The following is a 27,488-nucleotide window of genomic DNA, read 5'->3' as shown; positions in this document are numbered from 1 at the left end:
ATGGTACAGCCACATTAATGTGACTACCACCTGTGTTCAACGTCAATTTAAAATAATCACTCATGGACAGCAGGTGACAGAACTAACAGTTGCGTGATTCAGAAAACAGTGCAGTCCTTGTCTTATGGCAGAAACAAAGTAATCTATCTTACATTTAAAAAGTTGTGAGCATTGGTCTTTGGCCCAAGGGTGGAAGCATTTCCAGTGGCTAAGTATGTAAACTGTTTGTGTGCCGCCATGGTTTAAGTATGCCTTGCATGGCAAAATGGCACTATCCAAAACCAATACCGAGGTAACTGTGGTGCATCATGTGCTGTAGATAATAGGGGTGGATGATGGCTGTGGAGATGTGTACAGACAAATGGGCAAATAGACATGCAACTGTTGATCAGCTGACAGCTCAGATGAACCAAGGGACTACCAACAGTGTCGTCTCAACAACCATTCAGCAAACATTGCTGCGTATAGGCCTCTGCAGCAGGTGCTTTGTCCTTGCACCCATAATGACTACTGTTCATTGGCAACAAATGACAGAATTTGTATGCCAGTACAGCAAATGGATGTCCACTGAATAGGAATCAGGTGGCCTTCTCAGATTAATTATGTTTTATGCTCCATCAGACTGAAAGCAAATACCCTTTAACAATTGTTGGAAGGGTCCAGGCTGGAGGAGGGAGCATTTCTGGGTATCTTGACATTCTGGAGGGCACACTGGATCAACACAAATATGCATCTATCCTTGGGGACCATGTCCACCCCTACAAGCAGTTTTTTTTCCTCAGCACAATGGCATCTACCAGCAGGACAATGCAACATCTTACACGGCTCACAGTACACATGCGTGGTTCAAAGAGCACCAGGATAAGTTTAGCATACTACCTTGGCCACCAAACTCTCTTGAATTAAACCCTCTTGAGAATCTGTGGGAACACCTTGATTGGGCTATTTGCACCATGGATACTCAGCAAAGAAATCTAGTAAAGCTGATCAAGGCTCCACATCACTGATAGTACCTTCCAGAACCTCATTGACTCTTGCTGCATGTTTTGCAGTGGTCTGAACTTTAAAGGGTGGTTATTCGTGCTTTTAGCAGGTGGTTCCATTAATATGACTGGACAGTATATGTTGCGTTGTGATACCATTATTAGTTTGGACTTGTTCTCTAGGTTTCTGAGCGATTGTATCACTTTGGCTGATAGTCACAGTTTCTTTCCTTGTTTGTACATGGTAATGAGTACTTGATCTTTGGTCTTGATTGTAGTATCTGCTTGGTCTGTGGATGCACATAAGGCTTTAGTATTTGCATCTTAGAATCCAATACGGTCTGCCATGTAATTTTTCTGCTGGTAATTTTTAATCATATGGAGGGCCTCAATACTGTGAAAGAAAAATTAACCATGCATTGTCCTTATCATATGAGATTTGAATGTTCTTATCAACATTTCAGCAAATCAGTTTGCTTTAGGGTAAAATGATGCAGCTAAGAAATGTGATATGCCACTTCATTCACAGAAAAGATTGAATACTTATGATGAAAATTGAATGCCATTGTCTGTGACTACTGAATTCAGCAACCCTTTGATTGAGAAAATTCTTGATGAAACTTGGAATGCTTTCATAGAAGCTATAGATGACATTTGTATCACATATGCAAATTCAGGAAATACATTTGTGACAACCAGCCAGTCACATCCTAAAAATGGTCCAGTCTAGTCTATGTCTAGATGTGACCAGAGTTCTGATGCCTGTGACCACAGAAAGTATTTCTGTGGGAGAGCTGACTGGTGTATCTGGCATAAGTGGCATTTAGGCAGCATCACTTGTATATCTTTATCAATGTTTTTCCAATAGTAATGCTCTCTGGCAATGTGTTTGGTATGTATGATGCCACAGTGCCATTGATGTAGCATTTGAAGCGCTTTCTATTTCGGTACTCCTGGAATCACTACTCATGTTGTTCCTGATTCTACCTAAATGGCATCTTCGTAGATAGTGAGAGGATGTCTCATGTGCCAGTAATATTTATTTTCAGGTTGACTGACTAACTTTTAATCTAAAGGCCACTCCAATTGACTGTATTGTTTCATTTTGGATAAACTGGTTCTGTTGGTTTTGCTGTCAAGTTGACATTTAATGGAATATCTTCAAAAGCGTCTTGACTTATGATATCTGAAGTGAAATATCCATCAGCAGAAGGAAAGAAATTTTTATACTCCATGATTGCACAATAGCAAGACTGCATTGATATGAACCTGAAAATTATTTCATAGCCATAGTTTCACAAAAGCAGGGCCCTTCATCATAAGTGTTAAGTTATTCTGGAAGGAACAGTGTTTTCAGTTCAAATATAGTTGCCAGTGGCTTTTGATCTGTAAGTAGAAATGATCTTCAGCTGTAAATGTAGTCACGCAACTTTCTGACAGAAACAGCTTTCTTTTCAATTTGACTGTAATTTCTCTGAGCAGTTGTCAGTGTTTTGGATGTGAATACAATCACCCTTTCTGAACTACATTGTCTGTGTGAAAAGACTGCACTGATTCCATATTCAGAAGCATATGTTGCAATAGTTAACATTTTAGTTCGATCTTATGTGATCAGACATTCGGTGTCCAGACTTTGTTTTAATTTGTCAAATGGCATTCATTGTTCCACATTCATTTTGTTCCTTTCTGAAACAGTCTGTAAGCTGTTCACTTATGGATGCTACATATGGAATGAATTTTCTGTAGTAACTGATTTGTTCTAGAACATCACATAACTGCTTGAGAGCCTCGGAAGCCAGAAGGTTCTTAATTACTTCAGTGTGTTGCAGTTTTGGCCTAATGCCTTGTTATGACAAAATGTGTCCTAAGTATTTGACTGCACTTTTCCTTGTTACATTTCAATTTGGCTACTTGTAAACTCTTAAATACACATCCCAAATTACATAATAGCTCTTCAGGAGTTGTCCTCTAGGCAATGATACATTGATGTCATCCAGGTATTTATAGTGTTAGATGCTTCCCAAATTAATTATTCTAAATACCATTGGAACAGACATACTGCACTGACAATCTCAAATGGCAATCTTTTGTATTGATAAAGTCCAAACAGAGTATTTATGAACAAGAATTCCATTCTTTACTCATCCAGAGGTGATCCCCATTTTTTGTATGCTTGCAGATTGATTAGAGAAATGGAAGAGCCCTTTTCAGTTTGAAACTTCAGTCATACTTTATTTATTCTGAGTGTCACAGGTAAAGCCTTATCTTCAGCTAAGAAGGCAGCATACACTTTACTTTTTTTGCCGTGAAATATTACGTTCATCTTGAGCATTGTTTTTATTACGAATCACTTTTGTGTGCTTTAGTGCTTTATTTTGTTGTATAATTTGCTTTGTGTTGCAGACTTCAGATTTCTGATCTTTCTTTTTGCAGTATGATGTATGTGCATTGTGCAGTTCTCAAGAAACAGTCTTCATGCTTGTTGTTAATATTACAGTGTGCTCATGATTTTAATTTCACTTGGGGGAATCTGTTTGCAAATGGCTGTTGCCCGTGTGTGCGCTCTGTGACTGTTTCACATGGCTGCGCTCATGGCCTTATTGTGCAGGCTGTCGTTGACTCATTGTGTCCTCAAACTGGTGTGCATCAGCTGAGATGAGTATCTGTTGTTGCATCCAGGTTAAAAACAAACGTTCTTGCAATGAAGATTTAGTCAAACTAAGGAGGTCTTTCTTTAACTTGTTACTAGGTGAGTGCAGAATGAGCACGTCACAAATGAGAGAATCAGCATAACACTATCCACTCTTTGTAACCGTGATTTCATGTTCTAAAAAGCTTGGAAAATTTATGCCTGGCTGCTGCTATGTGCACTTGAGCTTCAGAATGAGATTCCAGCTTACCTTTAATTTTGAGAATGTTTCTACTCACTTATAGTGGAGGTACTGAGTCACAGATAGGCACAACGAAAAGACTGTCAAACAAGTTAGCTTTCAGCCAAACTGGCCTTAATCAGAATTAAACAAAACACACACACACACACACACACACACACACACACTCTTACACTTACACTTACATGACCACAGTCTCTGGTTGTCTAATTCAGATAGGCCTTCATGGCCAAAAGCAAATTTGTGTGACAGTCTTTTTGTTGTACCTGTCTGTGACTCATCATCTCTGCCATATGATGAGTAGCAACATCCTTTTCATAATATTGTCATTCATTATTCTGTCCTGGATTTTCCATTGTTTTGTCCTTAACTTCTGTATATGAAGGCGTCTCCAGATATACTTCTGGACAAAGCTTTTGAATTAACTGAAAAATTTCCATGCCAGCTTTAGCAAGAAGAAAAGCTTTGCTCCCAACATCACATGATAATTTGTGCAACATGAAATATTGCTCCAATCTGTATACATAGTTAGGTCATAATTCCATCCTCTGGTCAAAAGCTGGAAATGGTAGTGGCAGCATCTAGAAATTTTGTTGAAGGTCTTTCTGCTGCTCTGCTTCCAATTTTGATAGCTGTGCCACCAAAAGTTCTAGTGTTGTAGAGAGTTGTTGTAGCAGCATCAGCCTAGGTTTCAATAAGTTTGATTGAGCCATTTATGAAAAATAAAATTCTCAACAGTATACAAAATGCCACATCTATTGTGTTGTGAGATAAGTTTCACTTTTCTTTTTAAGCCAAATTTTTCTCTGTCCTCATCACCAGGTTTTTATGTGTTCCTTTGTTGCCCATTATCAGGTTTTTATTCCTGCTTTCCCTCATTGCCTGCTATTTATGTTGTGCTCACCAAATACACTTGGTAACAAACATATTAAGGTAGCAGGAAGAGAAACCCTTACCACTGAAAGCAGTTGCTTTTATGAGGCTGCTTGCTTGGATGCAGCAACTCTACAGCCTCATCACAGGGTCAAATAGGGTTAGGCAACAGCTAAATGATGATATATTGCACCACAGATTAGCAGCAATTTACAATAATTTATTAAAAGAAATACTACACTGGTTAACTTTAATATGAAGCTGGTGCACAACAGTTTAAAGCTCACTTGCACTGAACTGTCTTTAACTCCAATCTAGTCCTGAATCCAGTGAACAATAACTACAATCACTTATAAAATGTCCAGCCTGACTCTTCTTGGCAGCAGTTATATACACAGTCCTGATACAATCTTGTGGTACTCTCAATATTCTGGATACTGTCACTGATACTTTCTTGACAGAAGCTGTGTGCCCACTTGTATCCGTATTGGCAGACTGATGCCCACATGGGAATCGTTTGTGTGAAATACAGTGGAAGAGGAGTGGGCATCTGTAAAAAGGGCAATCAGAGAAGATGGAAAGAAAAAACATAGGTTCAAAGATAGTATCTACAGAGAAACCATGTGGTAACAGAAGAAACACTTCAGTTGATTGATGAAAAAAAGGAAATACAAAAATGTTCAGGGAAATTCAATAATGCAGAAATACAAGTCACTGAGGAATGAAATAAATACAAAGTGTAGGGAAGCTAAGATGAAATTGCTGCATGAGGAATGTGAAGAAACTGAAAAAGAAATGACTTTTGGAAAGACTGACTTAGCGTATAGAAAAGTCAAAACAACCCTTGATGAAATTAAAAGCAGGGATGGTAACATTAAGAGTGCAATGGGAATTCCACTGTTAAATGCAAAGGAAAGAGTGGATAGGTAGAAATTGTACATTGAAGACCTCTATGAGGGGGAAGATTTGACTGGTGTGATAGAAGAAGAAACGGGAGTAGATTGAGAAGAGATGTGGACTCCAGTATTAGAATCAGAATTTAAAAGAGCTTTGGAAACTTAAGATCAAATAGAGCAGGAGGGATAGATAACAATCCATCAGAATTTATAAAATCATTGGGAGAAGTGGCAACAAAATGACTATTCACATTGGTATTTATAATCTATGAATCTGACTTTCAGAAAGATATCATCCACAACAAGAGATGAAAAGTGCAAGAATATCCACACAATCAGCTTAACAGCTCATGCGTCCAAGTTGCCAACAAGAATAATATACAGAAGAATGGAAAAGAAATTTGTGAATGTGTTAGATGACAATCAGCTAGGCATTATGAAATGTAAAGGCACAAGAGAGACAATTCTGATGTTGCAGTTGATAATGGAAGAAAGACTAAAGATAATCAAGACATGTTCATAGGCTTTGTTGACCTGGAAAAAGCATTTGACAATGTCAAATCACGCAAAATGTTCGAAATTCAGAGAGAGAAAAAGAGATGTAACTTACAGGGAGAGATTGGTAATATACAACATGTATAAGAGGCAAAAGGGAACAATAAGAGCAGAAGACTGAGAACGAAGTGCTCAGTTTAAGAAGCGTGTATGACAGGGATGTAGTCTTTCGCCCCTACTGTTCAGTTTATACATCAAAGAAGCAATGATGGTAATAAAAGAAAGGTTCAGGAGTGGAATTAAAATTCAATGCAAAAGGATATCAATGACATGACACACTGATGACATTGCTATCCTCAGTGAAAGTGAAAAATAATTACATGATCAGCTAAATGGAATAAACAGTCAAATGAGTATAGAATGCAGACTGAGTAAATCAAAGAAAGACAAAAATAATGAGAAGTCTTAATTTGAGGAAGAAATTTCTGAGAATGTATGTTTGGAGCCCAGCAATGAAACATGGACTGTGGGAAAACTGGGACAGAAGAGAATTGAAGCATTTGAGATGTGGTGCAACAGACAAAAGTTGAAAATTAGGTGGACGGATAAGGTAGGGAAAGAGGAGGTTTTGTACAGAATTGCAGAGGAAAGGAATATGTGAAAAACACTGACAAGAAGAAGGGACAGGATGATAGAACATCTGGTAAGACATCGGGTAATAACCTCCATGGTACTAGAGGGAGCTGTAGAGAGTAAAAACTGTAGAGGAAGACAGAGACTGGAATACATCCAGCAAATAATTGAAGATGTAGGTCGCAAGTGCTACTCTGAGATGAAGAGTTGGCACAGGAGAGGAATTCGTGGTGTGGTGTGTCAAACCAGTCAGAAGAGTGATGACTCAGAAAAACAAAAAAAAATGGTGGAAGCATAAAATAATCCCTGGCATGTGGCTCCCCTCTGTGGGTACTAGCCTTAATTCAGTGCTGCCCTAGTTGCCGACAGTTCAATGCTCATCTATGTAGGCTTATACCATGTCTTATGAGGACACAGCACTATGTTTGCCAGATCAGTTCCTAACCTTTACGATCCTATCAATGATGGGACACTAATCTCACAAATGGTATAGTACTAGCAACCACTGCATTAAATTTCACTCTCTGTCTTGTTAAGAACATTTCTCAACCAAAAAACATAAATCATTTACAATCATTAAAACTCATCACTTTGTTAAACAGTAACTATTACTACAGCTCTCAGCATCTTGAGTAATTAATATTATTGACCACAGTCACAACTTTACTAATTATGCTCAAAAGCTCAATATCTAACTCAATTACTTAAGCTTCACTCAATTTTCACAATATAGTTCACTACTATATTATTAATGAGACACAAAGCAGAGCTCACTGCTCCTAATAGCAATTACAAGTGAGAGAGAGAGATTATATTTTTTCTCATGCTTATACAGAAAAATCAAATATTACATTGTATTTACATGACTTTCTTTTGTTCAACCATTTTTAACTAAATACACAAATTCAGCTCAGCATAAGTAACAGAGAGAAATTGGTCCATAACACACATATAGTAAGTAGTAGCAATTTCAGTCATGGATGCCACCTATGAAAACAACTACATATAGTGTCAGAACTCTATTAAGAATATAATCAGTCAGATAGTGCTGCTGCTGTGTCTCATGTATTTCACAAAATTTAACTAAAAACATAAGAATTCATAACATGTTTTGTTGTTCCTCATGTGTGATGAACACGTCAAGACAGAAGAACATAGAAACTCCCAAAAGGAAAAAGGAAATTAGTGGATGGTCTTCTACAACTTGTCCTATTCAAAAACTGAAAATGTTTGCACATGATATCCACTCAGCAAAAGAATCTCTAAGACTGAGAAGAGTGACAGTTCATCAAATATGCCTGTGAATGTTAAAAGTTTGAACTTTACAATAGCAGGAATCAAGCAAAGTGCACAACAGTCAAGACATTTATATAGAAACATTTACTTCATAAAAATAGATGAATCTTTGTGACATCTGCACTGTCCTTTTTGATTGAGAAGTTTCTTATAAGTCTTGTGTTCTCCTCTTATGCAAATGGACATCTTTTGACACACTGTACCACTTAAGCTCTGCAGTGCACCAGTGTAAAGGGCTGGCTTTCCTGTCCCTTTTCGCAGGATGTACGTCCGTGTACATTTCCACAAATTTTATGCTTTTTATTGTTTGAATGATAACTATCTGCCACATTATCTGTCACTGGTTGGATTAAAATGTCTTTATTTTATGGTTGTTTTGTAGCTGAGTCAGTGTGTCAGACTGCCATGTGGAGGACTCATGTTCAATTTACAGTACTGCCAGGGATTTTTCCTTGGTGGAAAGACCATAACAGGGTTGTTGTCAGGCCAACTGAGGGGCTACTTGATTGACAGGTAACATTCTGAAGATTTGGAGAGCTGAAAATCGCTGGGAGAGCCATGTGCTAAACCCATGCCTCTCCATATCCATCCAAGTCCCCATATGTCAGAGGTAACACAGTGGCCAGTCAGTGTCAAATTTTCCTCTGGGCCTCATGATGGTATTACTTATTTTTTATTTTGCATTAACACTATTGCACAGTTGTGGTGATGTAGTCATTTTCAAGTGAGACTGTAATATATACTACCATTGATTGTTTAATAAAAAAACTTAAAAAGAGGACTTGCATAATGCAACCCATCAAGCAGATGTAGTTGTGTTACATTGTGAATATTTGGCTAGTCAACACTGTTAAAGTATAGTGGGTTGGCCCAGTTTGCAATAAAATTAAACGTAATTAAAAATGATAAGCATGTAGTGAAGGAGATCAGCATGTAATAAAACATTTTACCCCAATACCATTTTGGTTTGATGACAGCTTTACCTATTTTTTACCTTGACTAAAATTAAAAACATGACACCAATGTATCCAATGTATTTCCCAAACAACAGGATGTTACATTCAATTTAGAAGTATAAGATGGTACTGGACTAGATTAGAAACTTCATTAGCAACAAATGCTCTATATATCACTCAGATAATATTATAATGATTTTTTTCAGCCATGAAATTGGCGTAGTGGATGTATGAATGGTAGGGAAGGAAAGAAGGGTTACTTTTTGTTTATTCTGTGTGCAAGGTTCATAGGGAGATCATATTTAAATTTCTCATAGCATAGAAATAACTGATAGTATTGTAATTACTAGTTGTTGCAATAATATTTATTTAAACAATGAAAAATCCAGGATCATATTATTGTTGATTTTTTTTTTCCATCCATCCTCTCGATCATTCTTGTGCAAGACATGCATGGTGATGCACAATACATACATTATGAAATTGGACAAGTCATAACATGATGCGATGACATGACATGGTGTGAAGAGAAGTTAGAGAACATGATTTTATATTCCAAAGTTATTTTAGTTTCACCTCCCACTCTCACATATACAAACAATTACCTGGTTGGCGCAGATACAAATTACAACATAACAAGGATATTGCAGTGGCTCCATGGTCTAGGGGTAGTAGTAATCAAAATGTCCTGGATCATGGGTCTGAACCTAACCACTACTTAAATTTTGAACAAAAATCATCAGCAATGGCAACTGAAGACTCTGGCATAAGAAGTCATCCTTGTTCTGCCAATGGCCTTGTCAAAGAGAATTGAGAAGTGGACAAAGATTCAAGGTACTCTCTTGCCATTTGTTTGAAAAACTGCCCCTAAAAGGTGTAGAAGAATTAGTAATGATCAATGACATGAGTATGCAGCAATGGAAACCACTACATTAAAGGCACATCAGGTTCATCTGCAGAACATGTGGCCTGTAATTGAAAAAGTGTCCTGATGGTCTCTCCATTGGCAAAAGATTCCAAATTAATCCCTGATTTCAATCTCCGAGAGGGAACTTCTGAGGGAGAGGTGACCATTAGAAAAAGATTGATTAAACAACAACGAGCTGATATTCTATGAGTCAGAGAATGTGAGAAGTTTGAATGTGGCAGGGAAGCTAGAAAATATGAAAAGGGAAATACAAAGGTGCAGCGTCTAGATATAGTGGAGGTCAATGAAGTGAAATGGAAAGAAGGTACAGATTTCTAGTCAGATGAATATAGGATAATATAAATAGCAGCAGAAATGGTATAATGAGAGTAGGATTCATTATGAATAGGAAGATAGGGCAAAGAGGGTTGCTCTTAGGAATGGTATAATGAGAGTAGGATTCATTATGAATACAATATAATAGAGGGAAACATTCCACGTGGGAAAAATTATATATAAAAACAAAGATGAGGTGACTTACCGAACGAAAGCGCTGGCAGGTCGATAGACACACAAACAAACACAAACATACACACAAAATTCAAGCTTTCACAACAAACTGTTGCCTCATCAGGAAAGAGGGAAGGAGAGGGGAAGACGAAAGGAAGTGGGTTTTAAGGGAGAGGGTAAGGAGTCATTCCAATCCCGGGAGCGGAAAGACTTACCTTAGAGGGAAAAAAAGGACGGGTATACACTCGCACACACGCACATATCCATCCACACATACAGACACAAGCAGGGAAGATAGAGCAAAGAGGGTTGCTCTTATCAGATTCTACAGCAAACCAATACCAACAACAATAGTTCAGGTGTACATACTAATATTGCAAGCAGAAGATGGAGAGAGAGAGAAAATACATGATGACACCGAAAAGGTAATTAAGTATGTAAAGGGAGATGAAAATCTAATAATCATTGATAGCAATACCCGTAAGGGAATGCAACAGAAGAGAGTTGCAGGAGAATATGGACTTGGTATAGGTAAGGGGAGGAGAAAGACTAATTGAGTTCTACAGTAAATTTCAGTTCATAACAGCAAACACACTGTTCATAAACCACAAGAGCAGGAGATATACTTGGGAAAGGTCCGGAGGCATGGGAAGATTTCTGTTGGATTACATCGTGGTCAGACAGAGATTCCAACATCAGATACTGGATTGTAAGGCTACTCAGGAGCAGATATAGACTCAAATCACAATTTAGTAATGATGAAGTGTAGGCTGAAGTTAAAGAGAATCATTTGGAAGAACTAATGTGCAAGGAAGTGGAATACTAAAGTATTGAGGAATGATAACATGCGTTTGAAGTTTGCTAAAGATGTGGATGCTGTGGTAAGGAATACCACGTTGTACAGTCCAGTTGAGGAGATGTGGACATCTCTAAAAAGAGCAATCACAGATTTTCAAAAGATAAACATAGGTACTAGGAAGGTAACTGCAAAGAAACCTTTGGTAACAGATTAAATACTTCAATTGATCCATTAAAGAAGGAAGTACAAACATATACAGCGAAAGACAGGAATGCAGCAATATAAATCACTCAGGAATGAAATAAATAAGAAGTACAGGCAAGCCAAGGTGAAATATCTGTAGGAAAATTGTGAAGAAATCAAAAAAGAAATGATCATCAGAAGGACTGTCTCAGCATATAGAAAAGTCAAAACAATCCTTAATGAATTTAAAAATGATGGCAGCAACATTAAGAGTGCAATGGGAATTCCACTATTAAATGCAGAGGAGGGAGCAGATAGGTGAAAAGAGTACACTGAAGCTCTCTGTGAGAGACAGGAGTCATCTGATGACACAATAGAAGAAGAAATCGGAGTCAGTATGGAACAGATGGGAGATCCATTATTAGTCCGAATTTAAAAAAGCTGTGGAAAACTTGAGATTAAATAAGGCAGAAGGGATAGATAACATTCAAGAAATTTCTAAAATCATTAGGGGTGTTGCCGTCCAAACAATTATTTAAGTTGGTGTATAGAATCTATGAGCCTGACTACAGACTATCAGATTTTCAGAAAAGTGCCATCCATTCTTTTCCATGGATACTAAGGGCAGATAATTTTGAAAAATAGTGTACAATTAGCGTAATAGCTCTGTCATCCAAATTGCTGAAAAGGAGAATACAGAGAAGAATAGAAAACAACAAACAGTTGTCAAAGGATTACCAGTTTGATTTAGGAAAGATAAAGGCACCAAAGAGACAGTCCTGACATTGTGCTTCATAATAGAAGCAAGAATGAAGAAAAATCAAGACATGACCATAGGATTTGTCTACCCGGAAAAAGCATTTGGCAATGTAAAATGGCACAACGTGTTCATAATTCTAAGAAGAAGAGGAGAAAGCTGTAGGAAGAGACGAGTAGTATACAATACGAACAAGAACCAAGAGGGAACAATAAGGCAGGAAGACCAAGAACAAAGTGTTTTCATTAAGAAGGGTGTAAGGCAATGATGCTGATGGAAATAAGAGAAAAGTTCAAGAGTGGGATTAGAATTCAAGGTGAAATAATATCAATGATAAGATAAGATTCAATGGTGACATTGCTCTCCTCAGTGAAGGTGAAGAAGAGTGAAATGATCTGGCGAATGGAATGAACAGTCTAAAGAGACAGAATGTGAATTTAGAGTAAATTAAAGAAAGGCAAAAATAAAAGGTGTAGCAGAAATGAGAATAGTGAGAAACGTAACATCAAAATTTATAATCACCAAGTAGACAAAATTAAGGAATTCTGCTACCTTGGAAGGAAAGTGGCCTGTGGTGGATGAAGCAATGAGGACATAAAAAGCAGACTAGCACAGGCAAAGAGGCCATTCCTGGCCAAAAGAAGTCTACTAGCATCAAACATAGGCCCTAAATGGAGGAAGAAGTTTCTGAGAATGTATGTTTGGAGCACAGCATTGTATTGTAGGAAAATCATAACAGAAGAGAATCAAAGCATTTAATATGTGGTGCTCCAGAAAAATGTTGAAAATTAGGTGGACTGATAAGGTAAGGAACAAGGAGGTTCTCCTCAGAATTGGCAAAGAAAGGGACATATGGAAAAGGGATGGATGATAGGACATGTATTAAGACATCAGGAATAACTTCCATGGTGCTAGAGGGATCTGTAGATGGTAAAAACTGTGGAGGGAGACAGAGATTGGAATGTATGCAACAAATAATTGAGAGCATGTGGTGTCAGTACTGCTCTGAGATGAACTGATGGAGTTATGGATTTGGACATTAGAGAAATTCGTGGTGGCCATTTACACTTCAAACCAATCAGAAGACTGATGACTCAAAAAAACAAACACACACATATATATAGTTACATATGGTATAAATACAAAACACTCTTTGACACATATTTTGTATTAATGATAAAATATGATAACATTTTTGTAACAAACTGCCTATTGGCTTCTGTCTCGGGTTCTTCGGCCAACGTTCATCTAATGATTTTTTGGACATTTCACCAGCACGAGTGGCTGGCATTGTCAAAGCTTCACCCTCCATTGCCGGTGGTGAACTGGCAATGGAGGGTGAAGCTTTGACAATGCCAGCCACTCGTGCTGGCGAAACGTCAGAAAAATCATTAGATGAACGTTGGCCGAAGAACCCGAGACAGAAGCCAATAGGCAGTTTGTCAACAAGTGGCCACGAAAGCCTTAACAATTTTGTATTTTTGTAACAGTTCTGTTTTACACAGTATACTATAGCAAAATATAAGACAAACCCATGCACACCTTCCCATCTTCCTTCTTATTAGTGGCAGCAATGAAGGGATGTTTGAAAAAATTAATGGACAATAATAATTAAATGTGATTATATTTAATGACAATTTTTATTTTACTTCATATGCTTTAATAGACACAATGTAAGCTACAGATAGTCTTCTACCTTCCTCTTTAACAACAGCTGGCTTGAAAGGCTCTCTGGGTAAAAATATGAAAAGATAAAAAGTTGGGGGCTTAGACTCATACATAGGTCAGGCACTGTATACCACAGTGTGTCAGATTCTTATGAAAAACCAGTGAATTATAATAAACTATGAGTTAATGCACAGATTTAATTCTCTATATTTCTCCTTAAGAACAGTAGCAAAGAAAGAACATTAAGATACTCAATGAAAAGATAAATAGAAAGGAGATAGAAAAACAGGAGCATGCCTACTAACATGAATCAGTCAGCTTATTAATTGTTCATAATCATAGATGTAACATTCAGGACATTGTAAGACTATAGTAAACCAGTATATTAAAACAATGTATAAGATAGTGCCCACATGCATTTTTCTTTCGTAGTCTTCTTCTTTTTCTTTTTCTTAACAACTACTGTAGCAATAAAAATGTCCATATAAAAGGAAAATATAAAAGTAAAAAATAAATAATAAAAATAGAAGAAAGGTGCCTATATACTACAATGAATTGGTCACTGTTAGTCATATGCTTGGAATGCCCTGAAATAAGAAAAGACATAGGCCATCTAATGACAGGCAATATGAATCCAGCACATGATAAATGACTATCTTAGAATGTAATGCAAATGTCCGAAAAGAAACATAAACCCCCACCAGTATTTAAACAAACTGGAATTTGGCTGGCTGTCACATGGGGCAAAGCAAAAGGTAATGTGAGGAATGAAATACAGAGGCAGGCCTCGTATCATGAAAGCAACATTGTTGCAAAGCAGCACAAGTGGACAGAGTCTTCACTAAAAAAAAAAAAAAAAAAAAAAAAAAAAAAAAAAAAAAAAAAAAAAAAAAAACTGGTACAAAAATGGTATCACATTTCATTATTGTTATAACAACTTGTAATTGTGATACTTACAGTTATTTCTATACTAAGAAAATTGAAAGTTGATTTGTTTATGAATCCAACACACATGAAAACAAACACTAATCTTTCTTTCCCTTCCTGCCATTAATTTCATAAATGCACCGTGCCACTTTCACAGATGAACAAAGATTACTGTAATATTATTTAAATGACACATAGAACATATCTTGCTGCTCTAGTTTATCTCTGACTGGTTGGCTGTATGGTGTTTCTGTACATGAACAAGTACACCTACACTTCTAAGTGGCATATTATGTCACTGCTGTCAAGGAAACATTTGATGCCATGTTTTTAATTTTAAAAGTCCAGTAATATGGTAATATGATTTATGTATGATTTTCTCCCTGGCTGTATGCCTTCCACTTTGAATTCTACTTGGGTTTAATTTTATTATGTGCTAGGCCAGCCCACAAAGCATAATTAGACAAACATTCAGACTGTAACAGTCTGCTTCGTGGGTAATACCATGTAAGTCTTCCTTCTTTATCTATCCTTTTGATTAAAAAATTTATTGTTGTTCTGTATTTTGTATTTTAACTATTTTACATCTGGTATGAACTTCAGACTCACTTGTGAATGTCTATAGTGAGAACCAAAAAATAAAAAAGATATTTAATCCAATCAGTGACAGCCCATGTCATAATTGATATCATTCAAAAAATTTGCTTTGGCTGTGGATCTCATTGCAACTAAAATCTTTATGCTGTAAGATTATCTTTAACCCTCATGTATTGACACTAACTCATCTGAACTTGCACACTTTAATTTCCTTTTCTCACAGGCTCATTAATGCTGAGAATCATGGTTGGTCAGCTCCTGCTTCAGGATATGGAAAAATTGGAAGTAAAGGATTTGTAAGCTATCCAGAAGTGTGTCAGTTCCTTCATTCCACTGGAAGTAAATACATTTTTGATAAAAATTTTGAAGTGCCCTATGCTTACCAGGGTTTGGAGTGGATTTCGTATGATGATGAATGCAGTGTAATGTACAAGGTATGTGGAGATTTGGTTACCTTTCCTTCTGACAGTATACACAGACACTTTTTTTTAGCACTGAGAAATATTAAAGTGGCTGAAATATTGACATGTGAGTAGAAACAGCAAGTAATCACAATGCTGTATGGTGCAAGTGATTAGAATTTGCCTTTCTGGGGTAGTAGAATACAGGATGAGAAACAAATGGCATCAATGCATATTTTTGATTCACAAGGGTATTTTTGACATGTCGTTGCAACTACAAATATACATGATATTTTCACCAGACGCCTTTCGCTTTATTGGGGTAAAGCATCATCAGTGGTGGTGATTTTTCAGCTGCTTTCTCTCTTACATTGGGAAATGTCTGCTAGCACATCATTGTTTTTCTGTGTTAGAAACTGATAATTTTCGTCTACTTTTTAGATGTTCTGCAGCACTATGCATTTCTCACAACACCACTGTATTCTGTTTGTTTTCATACTTCAAGTATGTGTTGATGTTTTTGACCATGTACATATCACTTTATCCATTTCTTCCACCTTTTCACGAGTCCAGATTACAATTGTATTTATCTGCAGCATTTAGTACAATTATTACCATTACCATTATTATTATTATTATTATTATTATTATTATAAATCAAATTGGGGTATGCTTACCTTGCCCATGTCATTCAATAAGCCACACATACCCCTCCAGGTGGTGCCAGCCTAGGTCAGCTACAAGTTTGCCAAAAATGCGCACCCTGAACTGGGGACTGGTGAAACATGGCAGTGGAGCATCATGTTTCAGAGGTGACAGGGATCTCACATAGACATGTGGGGATCTGCCTTGGTTGACAACCAATTCCCATGACACTCATGGAAGAGAAATTGAGAGCTTAACTCAAAATCTTGATCTTTTGATGGAATGGGTGTACCACTAGTGGGAATAAACACCAAACCAAATGAAAGCACTAGAGAGGTTCATCCTCCTGAACAATTTTCAACCACTCAAAATGTGAATTTAAATTTTTAAACACATTTACGTCAGCATGTCTTTATAGTCATATGTACAGAAAAGGGAAAATTGTAGAAATTGTCTCCCTTTTACATCCATACAGATCTGGAGAGGATAGTGATGCAACTTAAAATTCTACAATGCTTGAATTTTGTTGCCCTCCTAAGACAAACTGCCATAGCTGGATGATTGTAATATTTGCAAAAGCTGAGAAACTTGACAAATATGCTATAACATGTGAGTTGCGTAATCATGAAGAGACACTGTGCTTGTAGAGTTACACAAGGAGTGGGAAAATGAAGGCGTTGCTGAGATTGGATGCATGGCAAAGAGGGTCTGTGGAAGTCTAAAGTGATGGTAGCTTTTATTTTGATGTTTAACTTTTCCGTACTGCTCAACACTTGCATCGGAATAACTGCCCATCTGGTCCAGATCCAATATAATGTAAGTGCCAGAAGTACAGCCATATTACAGTCACATGTCATGGTTGTGGCTGAATGACCCTCATGGGGGAAGTAGAATTCATCTCTCTATCAACATGCTGTAACAGTTTGGGACTGCATCCACCTCAGAGCAGGGCTCTTGTGCTTATGTCACATAGGAGAATATCTAGGAATCAAATTTATAGAATATATGCCACATAATGAGGCAAGGAAGTAATCTGAGGCCAGCTGACCACCAAATTTCACTTTTTCATTTGCAGCAGCCCTGAGGAAACCAATTGTCAAAGGCAGTGCACCCATACACATAAGTAACTAATGCTTTTGGCAGCACTTGCTCCTACGATTGGGCCTTACTGGCACAGCTACATGGGCAGTCATGTGTTTCATTTCCTTTGTAGTGGTAGACACTCTATGTAATAAACAAAAGCGTAAGTTTGTGCCACCTAACAAAGTGTTTGTCTCAGTACAAATGCCATATTGTCACTAAAATGAGGGAAGTGTCAATCAAAAAGGGTAGTGAGAAAGATCATCTGATTACCTGCTTTCTTTAATTTCACAGGATGATAAATGTTGCCCTTTCTGCTTCTATTGCAGATGCTTGAAAATGTCTGATGATGGCCTCTGATGAGAGGTTATGCCTTGCACAGGAAAGATGAGCTTAGTATTATAACAATACCATACCTTATCTCTTTCAGTTATCACCAGCTTGTAGGTGTCACAATTGCCATGTACACAGTTCACTTATCCAACATATGAAGAATATCTTGTAGATTTAATAAGGCAGCTACCCCAGCCATTCCCTCATGTTGGAGATTTTATTGCACAGCATGTCATTTGAGGCTCTGACAACAATTACTTCAGAATTAAGATCAGGCTATGCATTTTACCCCAGTGACAGGGCAATTCTCAACTGTTAATGTTTCCTTCTACCCTTACAGACATTGCTAAGAAGGAAGTAGATACTGGTCTTCACTCTAGTGACCACAAACCTGTCTGAATACACTTTCCATACAGAGGGAGGTGCCAAAAGGAAACTGCTAAAATGGGTGCTCAGAAGTGTGAAGCAGATGTTGTACAGTCAGAACCTAGGTATGAATATAGAGACAGGGTTCAGGACTGAGTAAATCACATTACAAGAATGATTTACAGTGCTGTTGAAGCATCCATACTGAAGATCTTCAGAGATCATAGGAGGCTGTCAGTTGCCCAGTAGAATGACGAATGTCACTCTGCAGTCAGGAACACACGGACACAACTAGGAAGTCAAATCTGGTCTACCTGTTGATAATGTAGCAAACTTTCAGGTTACAAGGACAAAGGCTTGTCAAATAATTAAAGAGAGCAAAAAAAGGTTATGACAAGAGTTTTTGAATTTCATTAGTGTTTCCACATCAGCCACAAAATTTTGGAAGCGAGTCAGAAAGCTTTTCCACAGTTGACTATTATTCAGTTTCAAAAATTGAGTACCATACCAGTGTCAATCTAAGCTACAATGTAGCTAATAAATTTATCAGTTTTAGCATGATACCTGGTCAGAAGGCTTGTTGCAGCATTGTGGCATTTAATTTTCTGTTCTCACTTACATAAGCATTTGTTGAGCACACATTTTATGATACATGGATCAGACATTACATAAAATTCCAGGGAATCAAAACACAAATGTCATAATTGTGAATTACCTATTTTCTCCAAGAGTTCTGTAACCACTTTTAATGGCCAGTTACTTCACTCATGTTAAAGAGAATTTGCACCCAGCTATGCACCATTAAAACAAGCATTGCCTCATCCCCATAAAGTTCACAGAAGTGATGGTTAAAAAGAAGAAAATTTTGAGTTTAAGATCATGTATGATAAGGATGCAGAGAATCATCGGCAGGTTTTTTAAAGTAATTGTAATGATGCAACCAGTTTGTCCTATATATAAAATGGCCAAAGAATGGAAAGTTTAGTGAGTGATATTTGGATGGTAAGTTGTGGAGTAGTGACCAGGCCAGGCAGGTAAGGAGGGACCATCTGAGGGGCCACAGTGAGGAAGTATGTAAGTATCTGCCATGCCAGTAAGTGGTAGCTACCTGAATTTCCTGATTTGGGTGGGTGGGTGGGGGGGTGGGGGTGTAAGTTATAAAAGTGAGCCACCATGTGATTGGGACACATTATAAATAAAATAATATATTGTTGTTACTGAGCACCAAAACAGAGTTCTCCACAGTTACATGAGAAGATTAGCCTTTGCATGAATTGTTTGTGCTATTTTTAACTGTTTGTGTTGATTTAATAAGAAATTTGCAAATTAATATTGGTAAGGAAGGTACTTGAACAATGCAGTGCGAAACCAGAAAGAGAGTGTGAAGTAGCATGTTTGACCTGTGATTGCCATTCCAGTTATACGATGTATGAAGTGTAATTTATATAAGAAGATTATATAGCAGTATTTAACTGTAATGTAATGGTATTTATGTGCATTAGTCAAACATATACAGGGTGAGTCACTAACTATTGCCACCTAGAATAACTCCGAAAGTATGATAAGAGCTGAGAAGTTTGTGGGACAAAAGTTGTGTGGGACAACGGGGGCCATAATATGACGTTTTTTTGTTGCTAGGTGGAGTCGCGTCGGGGATATGAAGGTCAACTTTGTTTTTCTAAATGGGATGCTATAGTTTGCTACTTATTTTCTGATAGCAGCTATTGGGATGAATCCAATGATGTGTAACAGTAAGGTCTTTCAAGGTCAACAAAGGTCACAAAGGTGGCATGAACGTCCATTTACAGAAGGTGTTCGAAGTGATAACCATTGGAAACAATGCAATGCTACAATCTTCTTATCATGGACTGAGTGGTATTCCTCATCACATGTGCACTTATCGAAGCACATGCACTGACAATTCTCTCTCGCATATTGTGAAATAGAAAATATTCGCCGAGTACAGCATATCCATCTAACGTGCCATTGACATGTAAATGCCATTGAATGGTTTCACAATACAACACTAACAGAAAAGGTAAGACTAGTATTGTCAAATCAAGTAAATGTAAATGATATATTTATTTAAAGAACAAGTCGATATGCTTCTCATTTACGGAGAATGCCAACGAAATTCAGTGAGAGCTAGAGACATACACTGAAAGATATCCCCAATGTACTCACCCTACACATCATACATTTAAATATGTGTATGATAAATTAAGAACAACTGGATCTTTAATGCATCAGAAACATATCCAGCAAAGGAAAGTTACTAACAAGGAAATGGAAATTGGTACTGTGGTTCAAGATCCTTGCGTTAGTTCATGTCAAATCACAAGGGAAAGTGCATAAGCCAGAGTACTGTTGTTCGTGTTCTGCATCACCATAAATATCATCCTTACCATATCAGTTTCCACAAAGAATTTACTGGTATGGATTGTATGTGTCATATTGAATTCTGCCGATGGGCTCAACTTCAGATTCAGAGGGGTAACACATTTATTAATTTGATTTTATTTACTGACGAGGCTATGTTCGCGAACTGTGGAAATGTTAATTTGCATAACATGCATTATTGGGCAACTGAAAATCCATGTTGGCTGCGGCAAGTTGCACACCAAAAACTGTGGTCAGTGAATGTATGGTGTGGGATTCTGGAGGACAGAATTATAGGCCCCCATTTCATTGGAGGAAATCTTAATGGTAGGAAGTACAAAACATTTGTGCAAGGAACATTAGATCTGTTATTGGAAGAAATACCTTTAGGAACAATAAACAGTATGTGGTATCAATAAGATGGGTGTCCAGCACATTTTTCGCTGATGGCTAGAAATGAGTTGCAGAGACAATTACCAACTCATTGGATTGGACACGGAGGAGATGTGTCACGACCAGCTCATTTGCCAGACTTGATGCCTCTATATTTTTTCTTGTGGGGATTCATAAAAGACATTGTTTATAAAGGCATTCCAACTACACCTGAAGATATGTGAGAGAAAATTGTCAGAGCATGTGCTTCGATAAGTGCACATGTGATAAGGAATGCCACTCAATCCATGATAAGAAGATTGCTGCACTGCATTGACACCAGTGGTCATCACATCGAACAACTTCTGTAAATGAACATTCATGCCACCTTTGTGGCCTTTGTTGACCTTCAAAGACCTTATTGTTACACATCATTGGATTTGTCCCGATAGTCGCTATCAGAAAATAAGTAGCAAACTATAGCATTGCATTTGAAAAAACAAAGTTGACCTTCATATATCTGAAGCAAACCCACCTAGCAACAAAAAACCAACATCATATTATGGATCCCGTTGTTCCATGCAACTTTTGAACTTTTGTCTCACAAACTTCTCAGCTCTTATCATACTTTTGGAGTTATTCTAGGTGGCAATAGTTAGTGACTCGCCCTGTATAATGAATATATACGATACAATTAACATTTGAAAGAAAAAAAGTATGTACAAGAGAATTGTGGTCAGGTATGCAGATACTTTTTTGACCAAGATAGTAAGTCACATGATAGAGTTGAGGCAGGAGCAAGCAGAATAGGTTTCTAGGTCTTTTGTCACTATTCTTTGTGGAGTTAGGTGGTAAAGTCTTGTGCTGCGTATGAGCCACGTGTGTTAAGTGAGAGCATGGTGTGCAGCTAATTTACACTTAGCCATTTCAGTGGAACACTTTGTAACTTAAAGAATGAATTTGTTTCTGGACTTTCCTTTGGTGAATTAATTATTCGAATAGACTTCAGCAAACTGGCTATATGTGGGGAATTTGTTCAGGTTAATGATTTGGTGCACTGCACACAAGTCAAACATCGCCTGTGTATGTTCTGTTCACACTGACAGTAACGCTGTTTCAAAATATACTGTATATTTGTTTCACAGTCTATAATATTAGCCTCTGTTAGGCTAAGATTCTATATAATTTGTTTTTTGTGCTAAATAAAACTGTGAGTAAATTTTAATACTGGTGTCAGTGTACACCCTTGTCCTAACACTATCCCTGTATCTTTGTTTTAATATTTCACAATTATTTATGCGTGACAGTTTATTCAGTGGTTGTTCATTAGGCTGGGCTTTCATGATTTAAAAGATATCATTAGGGCACCATACAACAGTGCATAACGAGACCCCTATGTTAGCAGTCAACCCATTAAATCAATCATGTGCTCATCCTCTGGTGATTACCGTATTTACTCGAATCTAAGCCGCACTCGAATCCAAGCCGCACCTGAAAAATGAGACTCGAAATCAAGGGAAAAAAAATTTCCCGAATCTAAGCCACACCTGAAATTTGAGAATCGAAATTCAAGGGGGGAGAAAAGTTTTAGGCCGCACCTCCAAATCGAAACAAAGTTGGTCTATTGTAATATGAGACACAATTTAGGTAGAATAAATGACTATACAGCTACAGTAGTTAGGCTCGATTCATAAGCTTAGCAGTTAAGCTTTACCAGGTAGCCATTGCTATGCGTCAGGCATGCTTCGTCTGGTTCGAAACGGTTGCTTATTTTCCTTTGATATGATAAGTGCCGTTCTCTTTGTTATAGGTGTTTACGTCACTCTAGGCTGAAAATGCATAATTGTACTGTGTCATGCATTGTTTGTCGCATTCTGATAATAAGTTTTTACGACCTGTCGCCGCTTGCGGCATGGCTTGCTTACGTGCATGCTACCGCCGCTTACAATACAAAAAAGTAAGGAATTGTCTCATTAGTGAAACAATGGCAAGAGACTACTATTTGTTGTTAATTGTACTGTTGCTTTCTTTGAGAATGATCAACAAGAACCAAATAATAGGCTGCGTATGATAGATGTTCTGAACGACAGTTTAGCTAAAAATTTTCTCCGTTTGAAAATCTTTGCAGACGCCGTTTTGTACATTACATTCCGCACAGAAATTAGTCATCTTAGATTTAAAAATTTAGTCAATTGCTGTGCTTCATTTCTGATTGTATCACTATTAGGCATCAGAATAATACGAATATAAACATGACATGATATGTATATTCTTCCGCATTTGCTGCTGTCTCATACTAGTTTCGTAGGTTATTAGGTAGACAGGATTTAAATTAGATAGGAGCAAACATGAAATAATACATGGCAAAATGTTTATATCCGTATTATTCTTATGTTGAAGAAAATACTGCATGTGATTCGCAATTCATAAAAGTTCCTATTAGCAACCATCTCTTCTCACAGGTAGAAAAAAATTCAGAATGTAGAGTTGGCCATATTGACAAACATTCCAAATAGTCTTGCCAGTCGGATTTTCGTAGTACATTGAAATGCTGCTACATTCGAAGATGAACAGCAGGAATTTGTATTTACTTCGTTGGATAATGTATGAAAATGCAGTGGTCGAAACTCGGGGCGGAGAAAAAAGCTCGTCTTACACCTTTTTAAAAAAAAAAATTATTTACTGACGCAGAGGTTTTAGCGCCAGTATTTATCTTTGTGCCTGCAAAGCATGCCTGTGTAGCACTACATATATTCGACGGCAGAAGTTAGTTCTCGCGGCACCTACCAACATTTTTCAGAACTTCCACTTACTTTGCACTCAATTCTAAGCCGCAGGCGGTTTTTTGGATTACAAAAACCGGAAAAAAAAGTGCAGCTTAGATTCGAGTAAATACGGCAGGTTGCAATAAATTGATTTCATCTGACAGTTTGTTTCAGTTCATTCATTTGTTACCACAAACTACCCTTTACATTGCAGAACCTTCTGCACATCTGCAGAGCATCACTTAAATCAGAATACTGAAACATTATTTGAACCCTCTCTTCCTAAATACTATTTTATCTCACTTTCACAAATGCAGCACCTCCTTGTATTCTGATCATCTTCACAAACTTCTGTCAGCACACAGCTAAAAGCACATGGCACAAATGTCTAGCCGAAATACCATAATGTGCAAGTCACATGCACAAAATGGAAGCAGCACTGTAGGTTCCAGGCTCTATTAGTGGAATTTACTTTGTGGATGACCTATCATGGAAATGTACTTTTGCTTTATCATTGTATTGTAACAAAATCTCACTAACTTCTAATAACAATTGAATTTTTACTGTTGAATATATTGCATTTTATTTAATATACAGGGTTACCACAAATGATCATTTGCTTAAAGAGTCCTATATTTTCCAAAGTATTATATCTACAAATATGGCTGATTCATGAATAGAACCATAAACTCACTGAATGTTCATTGTGCCCACCAGTTGATGTTATGAGTGCAGTGCCTTAATGAAATGATGACAAAGTAAGAGGATGGACTTTTCACCTCCAGAGTGATATTAAGTGACAAAGCAACCTTCCATTTATCTGAAAAGGTTAATCGCCACCATGTGAGAGTGTGGGGCACCGGAAATCCTCATGAAATTGTGGTGCTTGAAAAAGAATCACTGAGGGTTAATGTTTGATGTTTCTGTCCACTGTCACAGACAAAGCTGTATGGGCCATTTTTCTTCTGTGAAAAGACTTTATGGGTACCTCTTACTTTGATATGTTGTGGTTGTGGTTGTTTCCACAACAGTCTACTGATTCTGAGAATTCCATTTTCCAACAAGGTAGGACACCCCCTCATTGGAGCATTGATGTTTATCACTACCTAAAGAATTAACTTCCACACTGCTGGATTTGGTGTAGTGATGAACACAATGTGGCTCGGTTTCCTTGGCACCCCAGATCACCTGATCTAATGCACTCCGACGTTTTCACTTGTTTACATACCCCCAATGCCAAGAACACTGGAACAGCTCAGAAAATGCATCAACACTGCTGTGATGACCATTGACGGGATGTTGCTACATAAGGTATGGAATGAACTTGACTGCCATGTGGATGCATGACATGTGACTGGAGGGGCACTCATAGAAAAATTGTAGATTAAAAAAGGCAAACTTGCTGGGTTTACAATTCTGTTCCTGCATCAGTCATAGTTGTACATGTAATATTTTGGAAAATTTAGTGCTCTGATAATATTGAATCATTTATGGTAGTGCTGTACATCAAGTAGAATTGATACTTTTTGCAGTTGCAGTTAACTGTGTCAGAGAGACTGAAAAAAATGTTGCTAATATTTTTAACATTCAGGGTGTTTCTTTTAACTTGAGACACCTAAATATCTTGAAAATGTCATGTCATCTGAAAAAAAGTCCTAGGTGAAATGTTAACATTAGTAAAGGGAACATCTGTCTGTGCTACAATTGGCCACCACCTAGCCACTCATCTTGCATGGGCAGGGTCAACTTTACATTTTCAAATGGAAACCCCCTGATTTTTATTTCATATTTGGATTCTATGCTAAAAAATACTTGAGGTTTACGTAAACTGTTGTTTCCCATTCATGGTAGGTGGCGGTGTAATTGACAAATATGAAGTGTGGCCGTTTTTACTATTAAGAACTGACACACTTGATTGTACACTTCATTTATGATGTAGTGTAAATCTTTGTGTTCTAATGGTTGATATTTATGACTGAAATTTACTTTAGTGTTGCAAATTTGATTGTACAGTACAATATGGTTAGCTGTTTCAATGTATAGTTACAAATTACGTTTAGCATAATCCAGGAATAACAACATGCATGTAATAGTTTCTGTTCCCATCAGAATGCTTGATTTTGGTGAGTCCCCTTGCCTGTCACCATTGGGGTGCGTGATTTTGGTGCATCCCTTTGCTCCTCAGCATTGGGGTGCTTCATTTCAAGGAGTATGCATGGCAGGTGCAGCAGTCACTATCACTTCATGAATATTTTACGTTATTACAATGGTTGTGGTTAGTATCTCACCAGTAAGTGTGTAGTGGCCAGCACAAGAATTACAGCGGTTGGATAGAAACACACACCAAAATCAGTCACGCTGATCGTGGGATTTGAGGGCAACCATCAAAATCAGTCATTCTGATGGTTTGGGGACTCACCGCAATCAGTCCTGTAGGGAATGGAAAACTGCATTCCCTTACAAGTATCTTCTTTGCCAGAAATATCAGTGTCTAGCAATATTATTATTACTCTACAATCACATTTGCAAAGTAACATTTGAACATCAGTATCAACCATTAGAACACAAAGGTTCACGTTTACATCATAAATGAAATGTAGAATCAAATGCATGATTCTTAATAGCAAAAAAAAAAAAAAAAAAAAAAAAAAAAGGCACACATGATTACAGCATCATCTACCACAAATGGGGAACAATGGCTTGAGTAAAATTACTTCTGGTTTGAGTAAAAGTACTTATTTTTGTCATACAATCCAGATATGCAATAAAAATGGGGTTTCCCCACTTGAAAATACAAAGCTGACCCAGCCCACACAGGAGGGGTAACCTAGGAGGTGACTGTAGTGTGTTTAAAATAAGTTGCAACTTTTGAGAGTTTAGTACAGAGCGAGTGGAGGGAAGCGTAGTTGCCAGCATGTGCTGCGTGCATCAGCAGGTGATCACAGTATAATGACAGTCCATTTTGGTGTGGAATGTGGCAGGATCGCTTGACTGCGTGAACAGCAAACCGGCCAATCTGCAAACTTTCTGAAGTGATTTTAAAGAAACTACTTGGTAGTAAACTCTCATTCTCACACATTTTATAGTTAAATTCATCAGCTTCATGATGATCTGCTTATCATTACATTAATGGTCATAGTCATTGAAGTGTTTTGATAATAGGTAAACTAATGCAAGAAACTCTTGGTTTGCAGTGAAAAACAGGTTCGCTATAAATTTGTGTTTGGTGCGTGTTAGGTTAGATGTTGCTGTGATTTACATGTAGGTAATTATTGAATTGTTCTTTAAACTTGGAAGGATATGGCTGCCTATTTCCAGTCTTGAGTAAATGGAATGTATGCAAAGTGCTCCATCATGAACTCTTCCGCAAGTGAAAAAGCTAGAATGAAATATTCATAAATTCTTTGTATCTTATAAATGTTTTGAGATATTGAAACAAGATTTTGCCAAATGATAGCGAACAAAGACGAGAGTGTTTTTCCGTATGATTAATAAGTGAAACTTCCATATCTACCACAATATTCAAGACACTACAGATTTTTTTTCACTCAAATAATGTAATTAATGAGTGCCATCAATAGCTGGTGCAATGAGACCTGCTGTGGTTTTTGTAACAGTATAAGTGATGAAGGTACACGTTTAGTTGTACACTGAGAATGGGCTGTTTCATAAACTATTGACCTGACTTGCAGTCTGTTGTTAGTTTAATAATACACTATTTCAGGATTCTGTTGCATTTTCAAGTGCATTACAATGTTAGTGAGATAAATATTTCT

At 37.3% G+C, this 27,488-nt stretch overlaps 1 protein-coding gene across 5 annotated transcripts in view; it reads left to right on the top strand.

Annotated features, from left to right (window-relative positions):
* The window catches only part of LOC126469728 (acidic mammalian chitinase-like), a 183,469-nt gene that overhangs the window by 133,043 nt on the left and 22,938 nt on the right, over positions 1–27,488 (top strand). For all 5 annotated transcript variants that reach the window (XM_050096923.1, XM_050096925.1, XM_050096922.1 and 2 more), the window contains one exon: positions 15,595–15,805. In XM_050096923.1, coding sequence (XP_049952880.1) covers positions 15,595–15,805 — 211 coding nt within the window. The remainder of the gene's footprint in view (positions 1–15,594; positions 15,806–27,488) is intronic.

This window comes from Schistocerca serialis, chromosome 3 (assembly GCF_023864345.2).
Source record: "Schistocerca serialis cubense isolate TAMUIC-IGC-003099 chromosome 3, iqSchSeri2.2, whole genome shotgun sequence".
NCBI classification, from domain to species: Eukaryota; Metazoa; Arthropoda; class Insecta; order Orthoptera; family Acrididae; genus Schistocerca; species Schistocerca serialis.
This window is presented reverse-complemented; position numbering and strand designations above follow the sequence as displayed.